Here is a 17,197-nt window from a genome sequence, read left to right as displayed (position 1 = left end):
CTTTCACTAGAATTATGATGTGGTGTTAAAAAATTGGACAAATAAATAGTTGGCACAGAAAAGCACACTATTAAGGATATGCATATATGTTTTTATTTGCATATTTTGTTTCATATTTTAGGAGTGGTAATATAAGTTAGAGAAGTTAGCTCAATCCATCTATTACATCATTCATTTGAATGGGCTGAAATCGCATTGGATTGCACCAAAAGTAGTGCATGCACTATTTTTGAAATCGTACTGCAGTACCATGGAATCTGGTAGAGGCAAATATACTGCATTTGTGATCTGCGTTGGCTGTCATTAGGAATAGATTGATAGATTGACACCCGCAGCAGATCACACACCCAATGCATTTTGAATTCGGTGCAGAAAACATTCAGGGAACGCGGGTTTCCTGCACCACTTTCAGCTATGAATGAGCCTTTAAATTCAGATGACTGAAAGGTGAATGCTGATAGTTTATGTTTGTTTATGCATTTCGTCTTACTAAATGAAAATGAGTGACTAACTGCAAGACATGTAAACATATAATAAATCAGGGATGCATTACTTATTATAACAATATACGCACATGCTGCTGTATCCAGTGACAGGATTCCACCTCTGGTTTTCGAATAAGTACACACATTTTGTATCACTTTGAGGAAATAGACTATTTTTGCTGCTGTCTAACCCTAGAGTGAAATTAAAGAAAAACGAAAAATATCAGGTTTTTGATAAAAGAGTTGACAGCTCAAATCAGGTCAATTTTGCTCAGATTGAACTGGGCAGACAGAATTGTCTTGTGTGGTATTAATATTTATTACCTTGCATGAAGCCTCCTCCATAACCTCCTGTGTAAACCCATGCTGTGTGGTCATAGCCAATTCCCCACACTACACCACAACTGCTGCTCTCCACCATTCTCAGGTGTCCTCCTATCGGACGCCAGAACCTGCAATTATGACATAGGTTGTCACTCTAATTTCCTTACAAGAATTAAAGAGGAAATTCATGAAAAATACATTAGTGTTGGATAGACTCTAAATTATTTGCTGATCAAAAATGAAGATTCAAGTCCTGCTCCTCCATCACAATCATAACATTTCTTAACCAGGGGACTATAATACACATCACTGCCTGGTGTAAATTTGAGCAAACGAGAGCTATGGTGTAGGAGCAGAGTTCGAGTTTCTGATGGGTGGAGGGTGGTAATAATTTGGATTCCACGGGCTTGCTGTACCAGAACAACTCTTTCCCTCTCTCCCCAAAATTGGTCTAGGTCAGGGATAAGCAATTAGCGGACCTCCAGCTGTTGCAGAACTACAACTCCCATGAGGCATAGCAAGACTCTGTGACAGCCACAAGCCTGACACCCAGAGGCAGAGGCATGATGGGACTTGTAGTTTTGCAACAGCTGGAGGTCCGCTAATTGCATATCCTTGGTCTAAGTGGATGTATTCTTAACCAAGCATAAATAAGTCAAATAACAGCATACTACATCTGCCATGAAAAAAAGCAGAAAAAACTCATATACAGTTTTCCAATGTGCTGTCAGTGCAGGGAAGGACCAGGTACTCAGATCAAATTTATAGCAGAATCCTGCAGTGTGGGAGATAATGCTACTTTTTCCCACATGATAATACACATTGGGGTTGATTTACTAAAGGCAAATCCACTTTGCACAACAAGTGCATTGCAAGTGCACTTGGAAATGCAGTCGCTGTAGATCTGAGGGGAATATGCAAGGAAAATAAAAAATAGCATTTTAGCTTGCACATGATTGGATGATAACATCAGCTGAGCTTCCCTTCATTTCAGAGCTTCCCCTCAGATCTACAGCAATCTACAGCGACTGCACTTACAAGTGCACTTTCAAATGTACTTGAAGTGCACTTGTAGTGCAAAGTGGATTTGCCTTTAGTAAATAACCCTCATTGTAAAGTGTGAAAGGATCCTTTGTCAAAAAGTGTTACAGAAGTGGAAAAACAACAGGTCATGTCAGAATCAACAGGTGATAAAACTACAGTATGTTATGGGGGTGAGTCAGAAAAACAAAGTGCTGTGTTAATGCTAGCGGGATACATACATAGGAGGGACTAGATCTCAGATTATCAATGACCAATGCTAGCGTCTGTCTCATTTATCCAGCAGAATAGCTTCGCTGAAGATTTTATCACACAAGGCACCCCAAACACAACATGTTGAAAGCGCACCACACCAATGGTTCAGATTGATCTTTTATTGACTAATTAAAATAATAGAGGCTCCACTTTGTTTCAGGGGATCACACACTCCACATTCATTGGGGCTTGAGTATTATAAAACTTCAACAATGCCTGACATCAATCCTTCATAATTATGCATAAAGCCACTGAAATCATATCCAAAGCTGGACTGCTGAAACCTTAGACAGCCCACAGGGCATTTATAATGTTTGGGGAATATTTACCAGGCTCAAGGTGTCCATGTGAATTGATTATATAGCAGTTTAGGTTTTTGTAGGATTATAATATTCATCTAGGTCCACAACCTTAATCCCAGGAGCCCTGTCTTATGCCGCGTACACACGGTCGGACTTTTCGTCTACAAAAGTCCAACGGACGCTGACGGACTAAAGCTGGCTGGTAATCCGATCGTGTGTGGGCTTCTCCGGACTTTCAACAGACTTTTTCAGCCTCAAATCCGACGGACTTTAGATTTGAAACATGCTTCAAATCTTTCCGACGGACTCGAGTCCGGTCGAAAAATCCGCTCGTCTGTATGCTAGTCTGACGGACAAAAACCCACGCTAGGGCAGCTATTGGCTACTGGCTATCAACTTCCTTATTTTAGTCTGGTGTACGTCATCACGTAAGAATTCGACGGACTTTTGTGTGATCGTGTGTAGGCAAGTCTGTTCGTTAGAAAGTCCGCCGCAAGTCCGTCGAAAGTCTGTCGGACAGGCTGTCGGACTTTTGTAGCTGAAAAGTCCGACCGTGTGTACGCGGCATTAGATTGAGATGTTTGTGGAACCCTTCTTGTAATCCTAATCAAAGACTGTCCTTTTGGACAGAAGTACTGAATGATTGTCAGAGTCATGTAGAATGATAACAGTTTGCCAGCTTACAGCCTGCTAAAGATTTTTAACTAAAACTGCTAAGACTAAAGCCATAGAAGAGGGTATTATGTAATATTTGCAAGGGACGTGACCAGTTTAAGCATCCCTTTGCAGCAAGTACATGGCATATGGCTTTACCAGCCCTAAGCTGTACATAATTTCCATCAGGCAAGAAAATCTCTTATGACTGAAATTCAATAAACTACTTGTACTTGGGAGTGGAAAGAATACCTTTCCTGTGAACATATCACACTTAAGCCTAGTACACATGGGCCGAATGTTGGCCGGTTCGATAGAAACCGGCTGAAATTTGGCCCCTGTATACAACAGCCGGTCTGAAAAAAGTCTGGCGACTGACTCCCGGTCAGCGCTCTCAGCCAATGGCTGTTAGAACACATTAGTTCCACAGGAGAGACCGCTATACTAATATCAGATTGTTAGTACAGTGGCTCTGACCTGAGCTGTCAGTTTTTTTTTTTGTTCAACCTGTTGGGTTGAACAAAAAAAAACTAGTAGCGTGTACGAAGCTTTACAGTCATATCAAGAACCTGCAGTCACAGTGGGTAGTAACCTTGAGGGACTATTAACACTAATGCTGACCATACACTGAGCAAATTTTGGCTGATTCCCAATGACTTGGCCAAAAATCCTTAATGGTTGGCACCCTTCCACCCATCATCTTTCAACTTAAAAAATCAAAGACCCTGCATAAAAGTGCAGGAACAACAGTGGCTGCATCCAAACAGATGCAGCCGCTGTTTAAGAATTCTGACATTTGCTGCTGCTGGCTGTCAGAACAAAATAGCCAGCACTGCAGATTCATCTATAGCATGTATAGAGAAATCTGTTCTTTTTTTTGCTCAGTCTGATGACTGAAAAAAAAAAAAAAAATCTATCAGTGTCAGGATATCTTTGGCTTTCTTTAGAGCCCTTTCACACTGGGGCGGGGGGCGGCGTCGGTGGTAAAACGCCGCTATTATTAGCGGCGTTTTACCGCCGGTATGCAGCCGCTAGCGGGGCGGTTTTACCCCCCGCTAGAGGCCGAGAAAGGGTTAAATACCACCGCAAAGCGCCTCTGCAGAGGCGCTTTGCCGGCGGTATAGCCGCGCCGTCCCATTGATTTCAATGGGCAGGAGCGGTATACACACCGCTCCTTCACCGCTCCGAAGATGCTGCTGGCAGGACTTTTTTTACCGTCCTGCCAGCGCATCGCCCCAGTGTGAAAGCCCTCGGGGCTTTCACACTGGATACACAGCAGCGGTACTTTCGGGTCGGTTTGCAGGCGCTATTATTAGCGCAATAGCGCCTGCAAACCGCCCCAGTGTGAAAGGGCTCTTATATTTTTAAATTGGAACAGGTGTTAAAAGTAACTAGAAAAGTCACTTTATATTTCACACTTACAGACCTATTAGAGATAAGTCTATATTCATATCACTATTTTCACTATATAGCCTGTGGTATAACACTTACATTTGGTCACAAGACCTTGAATTAGTTAGAAACTCCAAATCTGGGGATGGCTCACTCACAAATATATCCCCTTTACAGGTGGTGGACCAAATTGCCTGCTGGGATGGAGGTCCGTGTATTTTTCTGCCCTCACAGCAGGACATATTCAGCAGGCAGAGCTATGAAACAAGACAAAATACATACATATATAATGATAAACAAGAAGAGAGAATACACTTGATTTTCTATGTGGCCAACACAAATCAGCTTATCACATGAGCAGTAATGGGTGAAGTGTCATTTTCTTCCCAGAAATGCAGTGTCCTTGTCACTTCCTGTTTGCTTAACAGAAAGCACAAAGATCCTTATATAACTTCTGATACCACTAATCCCTTCAGTCCCTATGTAATAGAGATGAAGAAACGCAGATTTGTTTAAAGCCCAGTGGACGTGACAACCCTGCCTCCCTTCATTAATATAGTGGAGGAATGAGCAGGACAGGACAGAAAGTGTGTGAATCACAGCAATACCAGGTGAAAATAAATGGAAAAAATGCCTGAAAACGAATGCTAGCACCTTACATAAAGACTGGTAAACTGCAATATATTACATTTTTATTTTTGGGATTTGATAGACTTTAAAATGTTCCTTGGGCAACTTCCAAAAATTTAAACTGGCTTCCGGACCCCATCCTATGTTCTCCGGATAAGACCCAGTAAACCGTGTTTGCTAGCTGGCTCTGTCATCTCTTATCGTACGTCTGTTCAACGTATGGTAAGCTGTGTATCCACCTTTATCTATTGTTATGTCGCTATTAAGCTCCACAATAGTCTATCCGATGCCTCCCGCTCGCCATGACTACATATGCTCTATTTTATTATTATTTATACCATCCCTTAATCCTCTATACCCTAGGCAATGAACTGGCCTGTATACTTTCAATACTTATTTACCTCTATATACATTCTTTGTCCAACCTAATGACTCTTTAGACATCATACTGTCAATTTATCTTTGAGGATGCCCCTTTGATATCTGATTGTATATGTATTGAGGGTTGGCTGTTTTTTCCACCAGGCTACATTAAGAGACATCGCTACATACTTTCCAGTTATGTTGCTACAATATACACCCCAACTGCCCCGCTCTGCCTTCTGCCATCGGATGCCCAACACCCCTTCCTGTCTCTCCTTCTTTTTCCCCCCTCCCCCCTTCCCCAATCCCTCTCCTCTCCCCCCCCCCCACATCTGGCCAAATGGTCTGTTTGGAGCAACTTTTATATTCATTAACTGCAGTATGTTTGTACTATTTACATGATGTTAAATTGTATATATATTTACACTTGTTTTTTCATACTTAATAGAATTTCATATGCTCCTGAGGAAGCGTGCTTCCACGCGCAACATGTTGAGCAACTGAAAGATTGCATATACCCGGATCCATAACCTCATCCACAAGTTTGCCTGTTTATATCTCCAACAAAATTACCACTACAAGAATTACAATTTCCATATTGCTGGTTACACTACTAGTTCTAAGTATTGTATGAAGTGGGGTTAAGGTTCTGCATGGGATATACATCACTAATTTTACAAAAAAAATTTATATGACTTTGCTTGTATTTTTTGTTTGTCTTATATGAATTTTGTACTTAATAAATTAACTTTATCATTTTTAGAAAGTCTACCTGTGTGCCTATAAAGTCCACTCTTTAGTTCTTCTAGTATCTATATGCCTTTATAGGACGTTGGCACACCCCTACCTGTGCACACACAGTGTCACCCTGTGGTAGTGCACAATCATTTGGAAACATTTTTCAACAAAAAAGGTTTTGTTTCTGTGTCCAGCAAAAAGATGGATAGCCCCATCACTTTATTTGTGCCAAAACAGAATGTTTCCTGGGTAAGGGAGAAAAACTGCAGCACTTCTCTCAGATGTGTGAATTGAACAGGTGACTGGTTAATCTCCCATCTCCGTCATTGTCAGTGAAAGACCTTGAGGTGTGTGGAGAACCTAATATGTAGCAGCTGTTATCATGGCACTTTCCTTTTCCACTTTCCCAAACTGGAGCAAAATAAAAAGTTTTAAATTAACTTAATTGCGTTTCCCTCCTTCTTTTCTTACCCAGGTCGTGGGTATATAGATGGGAGCGCCTAGTAAAAATGGTCATCTCGCTTAAAAATTAGTTTTGGTCCTAATTAAACAAAGACATCAGATACAGCCAACACATTTTAGGGCTAGTGTACAAGGAAACTTTACTAAAAGAAAAAAAAAAATGATTATATATATATTTTTTTTTTACACACACACACACACACACACACACACACATCCACCGGCCACTTTATTAGGTACACCTTGCTAATACCTGGTTGGACCCCCTTTTGACTTAACTGCCTTAATTCTTTGTGGTGTAGATTCAACAAGGTGTTGGAAACATTCCTCAGAGAATTTGATCCATATTAACATGATAGCATCACGCAGTTGCTGCACATCCATGTTGCGAATCTCCCATTCCATCTAATCCCAAAGGTGCTTGGAGTACAGTGAACTCATTGTCATGTTAAAGAAACCAGTGGTGAGATGATTTGAGCTTTGTGAAATGGTGAATTATCCTGCTGGAAGGAGCCATCAGAAGATGGGTACATTGTAGTCATAAAGGGACGGACATGGTCAGCAACAATACTGAGGTAGGCCGTGGCATTTAAACAATGCTCAATCGGTACGAAAGGGGCCCAAAGTGTGCCAAGAAAATATCCCCCACACCATTACACCACCACCACCAGCCTGAACCGTTGATACAAGGCAGGATGGATCCATGCTTTCATGTTGTTTACACCAAATTCTGACCCTACCATCTGAATGTCGCAGCTGAAATGGAGAGATATCTGACCAGGCAAGGTTTTTCCACTCTTATTGTCCAATTTTGGTGAACCTATGTGTATTGTAGCCTCAGTTTCCTGTTCTTGGCTGACAGGTGTGGCACCCAGTGTAGTCTTCTGCTGCTGCAGCCCATCTTCTTCAAGGTTCAATGCGTTGTGCGTACAGAGATGCTATTCTGCATACCTTGGTTGTAATGAGTGGTTATTTGAGTTACTGTTGCCTTTCTATTATCTCGATCCAGTCTGCCCATTCTCCTCTGACATCAACAAGGAATTTTCCTCCACACAACTGCCACTCACTGGATATTTTTTTTTTCGGACCCTTACCTGTAAACCCTAGAGGTGGTTGAGCGTGAAAATCCCAGTAGATCAGCAGTTTTTAAAAAACTCAGACCAGCCCATCTGGTACCAACAACCATGCCACATTCAAAGTCACTTAAGTCCCTTTTCTTCCCTATTCTGATGCTCAGTTTGAACTTCAGCAAGTTGTCTACGCCACATCTAGATGTCTAAATGCATTGAGTTGCTGCCATGTCATTGGCTGATTAGCAGTTTGTGTTACCAGCAATTGAACAGGTGTACCTAATAAAGCGGACAGTGAGTGTATATTTATTGATGTCTTTGTTTAACAAAGATATTTTTTACCATTTTTACTAGATGCTTCTAACTACATACCCACTATCTGATGTTGTGATGAGTGATTTCTCCATTGGGAACAGACAGGCAGCAGCCTAGGACATTAACAAGATCCAAATACATATTTTCATAATGGGTTTACCTTTTCGAAGGAGAAAAGTACAACTAAAGGCAAACCTTTTTTTTTTTTTCTTTTTTTTTTTAGTTTTGGATAGAGTGGAGATGGATACCCTGTCAATTTTTATTGTTGTCTGTGCCCCATTTCACTCGCTCCTGCTCTATTTGTCCGGTTTACTATTTTCATCAAAAGTAAAGGAAGATCCCAAATTTTGGGTTGTCCCCAGAAAAGTAATAGAGGGCAAATCATCCAATGGGGACACTAGTTCTGGTGACCTGGGGATCCCCAAGGGATTCCCTTAATTTGCAGGGATTTCCTCTCACTTCCTGTTTCGACTATGGGACAGGAAGTGAAGATAAATCTCTGCAATGGAACAGGGAATTTTTTTTCTTAAACTGTCAATTTTGTTTTCAGCCAAGTGCATCCTGAATTTTCAGTTTCGGCAATAAAATTTCCATTAGGTGTACCTCTAACTTTAAGGTAACCAAACTACTCTTATTGGCACAGCACCATCACATATCTACCAGTAACTATTCTTACCCAGTCATGCATCTCTTCTTCTGTAGCAGCAGCCAGCCGAACCGGCCACCTCTGCCTTGTTCTCTCTGAAGTGTAGATGGCAAAGGTGTGTTTAGTATCACTTAGAACTGGCACCAAAATGGTCACTTCATTAAGGAATAAATGAATGTACTGAAAAGAAACGACAGACATTTTCATAAGTAAAAGTCTGAGAGTTCCTGTTATTCACATCCTGTCAAAAAAGCAATTTTGAGAGCTGAACTATTTTTAGGTCCATCAACCAAAGGATACAGACATTATTACTTGCTTTATATTCACAAGAAAGCTTTTGGCCAATCACGCCTTAACTGGGCAATAGACAGATTAGGAGAGGTCTCATGCTCTGCAGTTTAAAATACATCTTTGGGGTAGAATTCAGGGAAAGTAGTCACCAAGTACAGATCCACCAAAAGATCAATCAATAATATAAAAATTCTCTTATTCTAATGCACTTGATATATTGAGCAGATGAGTTAGTAAATTGGGTGAATATAATTAATTTGGCAAATGTCATTGTTTTGGGTCAATCACAGATATGTCCTATTACGCATTACACTTACAGTTATTCAGGTTTCAATATTTTAAGTATTTGCTGACTGAAGAATTTGCAGAGCCATAAGACAATAAAAAATAAAAAATATGCAATTCATAGAAAAGGATGGATATTTTACTTTGCCAAAAATTTAAATTTGTCTTTCATCTCTGCCAAAAGCTATTTATCGGTCAGTTTTTCTAACATATTGTAAAAATGTTTACATTACGCGATAGACATAAAATCCTAATTGGAACATAATACGGTTTCAAAATGATGGATGTAAAACTGTTCTTTGCAAAAAATGGAGTCCTGATAACAAAATGTCCTAGATACCTACAGCAAAGTGATTTTTAACATTGGATCTATGGACACATTTTATTTTACTCTTAAGCTTAACACACATATTACAATCTGACTATACAATTTTCTTTAGCTCTACAAACAACTATGTAGTCAATGTCCTGCCTATTTGGGTACAAATTGATTAGTTTAGGTAGGTTCTCATATTATATTGTTTGAATAAATCTAATGGAGATTTTACGAAGATTGTATAGTCAGACTGTAAAGTGTATGGTGACCTTTGGAAGTCAATTAGACTTGTATTTATTATTGCTCTCTGGAGGAGAGATTCTTCCATTCAGGCTAACAGCGCAAATGGCAGAATTCCCAGCCGAGGGCTGTCAGAATACCTGAACAGTGCTGGTATCTGATTGGATGCAGGCGCGGTTTGGCCGCTGATTTTTTGGCAGGTTCCTTCGCCAAAGTCAACTGAACATTTGACTTTTGGTGAATAGAGTGATGCCAGCAGGGCCAAACACTGCTTGAGTTTCAGCTAAGCCAGCAAAAATCAGCTGAAATTTGCATTGAAAGCAGTGTCAGCTTTAGGCTGCATGCACACCTCTAGAAGTCTTTACTCCAGGGAAGAAAAACGCAGCTTAAAAACGTGGAATGCGTTCATGTGTGTTCGGCGTAAATGCATTCTACTGGCCAGAATTGAAATGTATTCTAGCCATTAACACCCCTAAACGTGGCTAGCTCCTCTTCAGAACCTGCAAGTGAGGTTTATTTATTTCTGTCGGGACACATAGGCTAACATAAAAGGGATGTTTAGAGGCAGAACAAAAAAAGTCAAACGCCTGTAAAGCGGCATTTCACTTGCTGGCAACAGAGCTATCTATGCATGTTTTCCCTGCCACCGAATGACAGTACTCAGACTTGATAACCTGCTATTCCAGCACTAAGCTGTATTGTGGGGAGGCACACAGAATGGCACGTTTCCGAGACCCAGAAGTACTGGGTAAATCTTGGGTGGAACAGTAGTAGAGTGCAGGGAAAGGATGTACCAGCTGCTTATAGTCACTTCTGCAAAACGAATCAGTTACTTTACCCAGTATGGAAAAAATCATAGGTTTACTTTAACTTCAGTACATGTATGCCTGCAGCTCCTAAAAAACATCAATAGCTCATAAAATCACACTGTATGCTTTTGGTAATTTTTACCATTGCTGCAGATTCCCAAAAAATTGCCTAGACAGTCACCACTGACACAGGACAACAAGCTTGTTGTTTTTTCATATTACTTTAAATGACAGAAATCTCGGTGATACATTTCATAGGATATACATAAAATGCTATTCTTAAACAAATAAATATTTGTCTGGTAAGTGTTTAGACCAGCTATTCCCAACCTTTTTACCATAGAGGAACCCCTGAAATGACTTTTGGGTCTCAGGGAACCCCTGCTAATATTACTACATCTATAGCACATGATACATTAGTGTGAACAGGTAGTTCAGAAGTGACATAAGAATAAAATAAAAATGAATGTTATATACTTAGTGTATTTAACTAATATACAATATATTTTAGTAAAAATAATAATTACAATTAACAGAGATAATAATACCAGAAAAAAAGCAAACAGCAAAATTTTGGTGTTCACTCACATTGGTGGTTAATTGAGAAATACCCACTTATGTTGGGAGTCAGTGGAAAAGTGCCCATTTACATTGGCAGGCAGTGTCTTACATTAGTGGCCAGTGAAATGCTTTTCTTACATTAATCATCAGTGATTAGTCCTCTTAGATTGATGGTCAGTGGAAGAAGGACCCCTGTTACTTTGGTGGTCAGTGGAAGAAGGACCCCTGTCACTTTGGTGGTCAGTGGAAGAAGGACCCCTGTCACTTTGGTGGTCAGTGGAAGAAGGACCCCTGTCACTTTGGTGGTCAGTGGAAGAAGGAACCCTGTTACTTTGGGGGTCAGGGGAAGAAGTGCTCCCTTAAATTGGTGGTCAAAGGAAAAGGGCTTTTCTAGATTGGGGGCCAGTGGAAGGAGGACTCCTTTACATTGGCGGTCAGTGTTAGAAGGACCCTATTATACTTGTGGTCAGTGGGAAAAATGTTTATTACATTGGCCTTTCGTGGGAAGAATGCTCCTTACCTTGGTGGTCATTGGGGAAAATACTTTACATTGGTGTTCGTTAAGAGGACAGATTCTACGAAGAGATTCTACGTGAAGAATAATCATACAGACGACCTGTCTAGAAAAATCATATACCTTCTTTTCCTCGTTGTGGGTATAGTATATGAAAAGGATGCTGTCCCTTGAGCCATCGGTGGCTGTCATCTGTTCAAGAGCAACTCTCACATCAATCCATTTATTTGGCTTCCATTCCCTCCACCACTGCAGGGATCCTGTTTTAACCCACACTGGCTAAAAAAAGATTTACTCTGTCATTAAGATTGAATAGATACCATTTGCCAACATATATCACAAAATATACAAGTGGTAAAAGACAAATCAATTTCTGTTTTTAATGCCGGTTCACACTTCTGTGCTCTGCGAGATTGCATGTGATTTGTGCCGCACTGCAGTGCAAATCACATGCGATGTCCGTGCAATGCGATTTCCGCCATACAGATAGTATGGCTGCTATTGCTTCGCATTTGGAGCAAACTCGCACAGGACCTTTTTTTGGTCCGCACGAGAATCAGATCGCAGGAGGTGTTCACACCCCCGAACTGACAGTTCGCAGTGCGATATGCAAGCTGAAATGGAGGTGTCATTAACAATGTATTGGCACTCCCGGCAGTTTGCATATGGCAGCGTGAACTGCCGTGCAAGTCAGGTGCAATGCGGGAACGCAGTGGATTCGCAGGGTCCTGCATCGCACAAGTGTGAACTAAGCCTTAAGGTCACATCACTCAAAACAGATATGTCAGATATGAGTGGACATTGTTGGATAAAATCACTATTCAGTCTCCTTATCTCCAGTGGGCTCCCATTGGATTTAGAAACAGTCACACAATGACAGATGGAAAGAGGGTACTCCCACGCTATCACTATACAGGAAACGTATATAAATAAATAGTGCAGCTGCTGCAAACACTGATAGGTGAATTCAAAGCCAAAAAAAATGTGATAAGCTATGAATGGTGCTGCGCTGTTGAAAACTAAGTAATAAACTACAAAAACGATGTGAATTCCAAGTAGGTTTGAACACCAGCTGGCTAACAAACACTGGTATTAACTACATATAATTTCTAAAATGCAACAGTGTATTACTCAAAATAAACACAAGATGGCAGTGAAACTCCAATGACCACTGTATAAAACTTCAAGTGCAATAATGAAATAAAACGTCCAGTGCAAGTACACAAAATATAAAGTGACTACATTCACACAGTCTATAAAATCACAAAGTGCTTGAAAGGTATGTAAAGTGCAATAATGGTGTTCTCTAGATAAAAGCGATTGTCCCAATCTATATCATGCGAATAAAGCAAATGTGGTGGGTATCTCTTCTTTCGATGCAGTGACACCTCTAAAGGGGGTGGCCTCTTACCTTACGGCTGTAAGGTAACAGCCTCAAAGTGTAGCAATGGTCTACTTTCCTCTGCGGGTCCCTTCATGGATATCTGGTGGATCCTATCTCCTGGGGGAGGGGTTCTCATTGTATCAATCCAGCAGATAGTAGTAGCTGATATACTCTGCTTCCACATTCACCCCGGGGCGGGGTAAAAAAGAAAGGGGGGGGGGGGAGAGGAATGCCCAAATAGTGTAGTATATCTTGTAAAACGTTTTATTTCATAAAAACACAGTAAAGCAGTGGTTCTCAACCTGGGGGTCAAACGATGATTTGCCAGGGGTCACCGAATCCTGGGCTGTTCCTGAAGCCCGCACCACTCTCCCAACCTTTTTGCGGCCACCCAGCAGGGCTGTTCCTGGAGCCTGTGGCCGCCCAGCTGGGCTGTTTCTGGCGCCTGTGACCGCCCACTCAGCCTCTTCGCAGCCACCCATTCAGTTCAAGACATGGCTGGGGGGCAGAGACTAGAAGTCAGCTGACTGGTGAGGAATGTGAAGTGGGAGGGGCCGGAGAAGATTATCTCCTGATTTTGGCATAGGTGTTACTGCTACGAGATACCACAAAGTTGGAGACACAGTGAGTAACACTACCTGTGATTATAGTTGCCATTAAAAAGTCCCCACTACAGTTCTCAGATGACCTTGCTCAAGAACACCTGAGTTGGCTTATCAGAACTCCCCCCAGCACTGACACTCATCTCATTCCCCCCACCCCCCCACCAAGGAGTAAGAGAAGGAATAAAAATAGAGAATACATGGAAGGGAGTGAAAAAGAAGGTAAGGAACAAATAAAAAGAGAGAATAAGAGAGAGAACAAGAGACCGCTAGAGAGAGGGATGAGGGAAAAAAAACAAGAAATTAGGATAGAGAGATAAAAGGGAAAGAAAGGAGACTAAAGAGAGTGGTACATCCTAAAATGTACCATGAGGGGTTTTAATACTGTACAAGTGGAAGGGTTAGGGGCGCAAATGACTTGTCTTGCCCTGGGTGCTGACAACCCATGCTACGAAAATAATTTTACTGTTAGGAGTCCCCACAACTTGGGAAATTTTATCAAAGGGTCACGGCACTAGGAAGGTTGAGAAACACTGCAGTAAAGGTAACACTCACATTTGTTTGTGGTAAAGCAAGTAAAAACTCCACAAGCGCCAAGCTCGTCACCAGCGTCACTTCTGGTTGCGCCTGTCAGTCAATCCCGGCGTGTATCGTCACGGGTCACGTGACTTCATCAGGGGATCACTTTATATTTTGTGTACTTGCACTGGACGTTTTATTTCACTATTGCACTTGTAGAAGTTTTATACAGTGGTCATTGGATTTTCACTGCCATCTTGTGTTTATTTTGAGTAATACACTGTTGCTTTTTAGAAATTATATGTAGTTTAATACCAGTGTTCATTTGCCAGCTGGTGTCCTATTCTACTTGTATTTCACATAGTTTTCAACAGCGCAGCACCATTCATAGCTTATCACAAGGACAGAAGGTAGTGCTTCTCCTGCTTTATTTTTTATTATCTCTAATATGAAATAAAAAAGTAAAACCTTTCTTATTCAGTGTTAGCTTTGCATTGTTTTGTTTTTGGAATTGCAGGTATGAGATATCCCAGGATGCACTGGGAAACCAACAAGCGAACTGGAAAGATGTCATCAGCAATCACTTCTGGTTCATGTGTATATATTCTGGGAGTGTCTCGTGCAGACATCTGGTGTGCAGTGTGGAGTAACAGGAAGGTGAGTGAGTGTTGTTGTGCAACAAGGGAACGCTATAATAGAAGGTGAGCGGGGGCGAGAGAGAGAGAGAGAGAGAGAGAGAGAGAGAGAGAACTGAGTGGTAGAGGATCAGCAGAGCTGGGGAACCGGTGCAAAAGAAACTAGCAGATGTCACACATGGTGGGGAGCAATATAGCAGGAGGTGAGTGGGGTTCGGAGATAGAGGAGGATCAACAAACCAGAGGATTGGCAGAGCTGGGGGTTACTATTAAGTGGGGGATCAGCAGAGCTGGGGGATACAACTGAGTGGGGGATCGGCTGGAGTTCTGCTGAACGAGGATACTAATAAGCTGGGGATCTGCTGAACAAGGGTACTAATAAGCTGGGGATCTGCTGAACAAGGGTACTAATAAGCTGGGGACTTGCTGGACAGGGATACTAATGAGCTGGGGATCTGCTGAGCAGGGGTACTACTGAGCCCCTACTTGTCCCCTTTAAAACAAATAGAAAATCAAACACACACATTGCATTATCCAAGCTTCAAAAAAGCATCACCGAAGCATAAAAAACACATCAAAAGAGCACGTTGAAGCGGTAGGCGCTTTAAGGGGTGTTAAAGTCAAAGCAAGTGTAAATGAGCCCTAGGGGAGGTTTTTAAGTGTGATTGTATTTTAGAATTTTGTAAATGGATGATTTTATGGGATAAAGTGAATTGAGTTAAGCAAATGTATTTATATGTTTCTGCACCATTAAAAGATATTAATGTATGATACAGGTTCCTGAATTATTTCAGGTAAAGGCAAAAAATATTTGTATAGTATACATGGTTTGTGTAGTACCTGCTCTACAGCCTGTTCATAATGTCGGAAGCTATCAAGCTCTCTCCTGGTGCGTTCACTGAGCTGCTCGAAAATCTGCTTCCTCCATACAGCAGTATTGGCTGGGGTAATGGAGAGTGATTGCATGCTGACCGACAGACCTAGTGCAAAAAAAAAAAAAGCGGTAGATGAGAGAAATAAGTAAGGAGACTGCCAAAGTTGACTGATTGGTTGGACAACAGGTGGCTTTATGAAAGGTAAGCAGTCTATATTTCCATAAAAGAAAGTGTGAATACTGACCCCCCCAAGCAGCTTTGCATGAAACCACAGACCACCCTACATTATTACTAAACCCACATTCACTATATCTGGTCTCCCACAGTACACAGAACATGGAGATGCAATTATTTAAGTAAATATAAACTGCTAAATCCCTTTTCTCATTAGCAGTATATACAGTAGCAGTCTTGTGACTTCTATCAGTGTCCAGCCGAGCACTTGTTAAAGATTGTAGGTAAAGTTTTTATTCTTCTCTGACTGTCCTATGAGGCTGCTTGGCCCCTGACCCTCTATCTGGACAGTGCTGATTGGCCCTGTGCCGATCACATGCATCCTCCCAAAAAAAAAAAAAAAAAACCTCTCTAGCAATACACACCAAACTGAGCATGTGCAGAGTGCCCCCAAGGCTCTGTTCTATCAGGAGATGGTTTGGGGACAGTGGAAGAAGGGGAGGATCAGAGAAAACAGGATGAAACAGTCTTTTTTTACAATGCACAGGATTAACCCCTTAGCTTACACAGTGAGTATAACAAGCACGCTTTTCTGCATATACAGATTGATTTTACTGTTGTGGCTGCTTTCGTCTGCCAGCTCCCCCGTGTCACAGTTCTTAAAGTGGATGTAAACCTAGGAAAACATTTTTAATGAAAACTTCTACCTGGTACAGCAGAGGATGTCAAGTCATCTGTGCCCAGTCTTGCCACGAAGAGTTAATCCAGCTCTAAGCAATCCTCGACTTTTTTTAGCAAGATAGAAAATGCACACAGATAAGTTTGTGTCGCCACTTCCCCCACTACTGTGACTGACATCTGATTTCTTTATCTCATGCACAGCATGAGAGCAGAGAGAGTGTTACGATTCCAGCTTCACATCCCTCCTCCTTTCTTCTCCAGTTCTCCCAGGATTGGCTGATCCACACCTCAGCATGATTGGTCATGCTGAAGTCATGTTGTGCCTTTCCTGAATTTTGACTGGATGTTACTCAAAACTCAGGAATAGGAGAGTGTAGAGGTGGGAGGGGAGTCTTGTGACATCACAACTCCGCCCACAAGCTCCAGCAAAGAGACCCACCCACCGCTTCCAGAGTCTTGTGGTGCTCCTACTGCTGAAGGGGGTGACATTTGCAAGGTAGGAATACATGCAGGAGGCATGCATTTATATATACAGTAATACTGCGCTATTAGTTTATACTGGGTGAGTGGTGGTTTTACATCCAATTTCAATAACTAAGGGGCGAGGCCACCTGGTGACATCACCAACTCAGCA

At 41.6% G+C, this 17,197-nt stretch overlaps 1 protein-coding gene across 2 annotated transcripts in view; it reads right to left on the bottom strand.

The window, feature by feature from the left end:
- TECPR1 (tectonin beta-propeller repeat containing 1) overlaps positions 1–17,197 on the bottom strand; it is a 167,060-nt gene that overhangs the window by 84,043 nt on the left and 65,820 nt on the right. For both annotated transcript variants that reach the window (XM_073591001.1, XM_073591002.1), the window contains exons 11-16: positions 15,674–15,813; positions 11,817–11,972; positions 8,708–8,857; positions 4,553–4,710; positions 810–937; positions 575–677 (exon numbers count right to left, since the gene is read on the bottom strand). In XM_073591001.1, the coding sequence (XP_073447102.1) occupies positions 575–677; positions 810–937; positions 4,553–4,710; positions 8,708–8,857; positions 11,817–11,972; positions 15,674–15,813 (835 nt within the window). The remainder of the gene's footprint in view (positions 1–574; positions 678–809; positions 938–4,552; positions 4,711–8,707; positions 8,858–11,816; positions 11,973–15,673; positions 15,814–17,197) is intronic.

The sequence above is a fragment of the Aquarana catesbeiana genome, linkage group LG06, assembly GCF_042186555.1.
Source record: "Aquarana catesbeiana isolate 2022-GZ linkage group LG06, ASM4218655v1, whole genome shotgun sequence".
NCBI classification, from domain to species: domain Eukaryota; kingdom Metazoa; phylum Chordata; class Amphibia; order Anura; family Ranidae; genus Aquarana; species Aquarana catesbeiana.
Note: the sequence above shows the minus strand (reverse complement) of the source record. Positions and strands in the feature narration are given on the sequence as shown.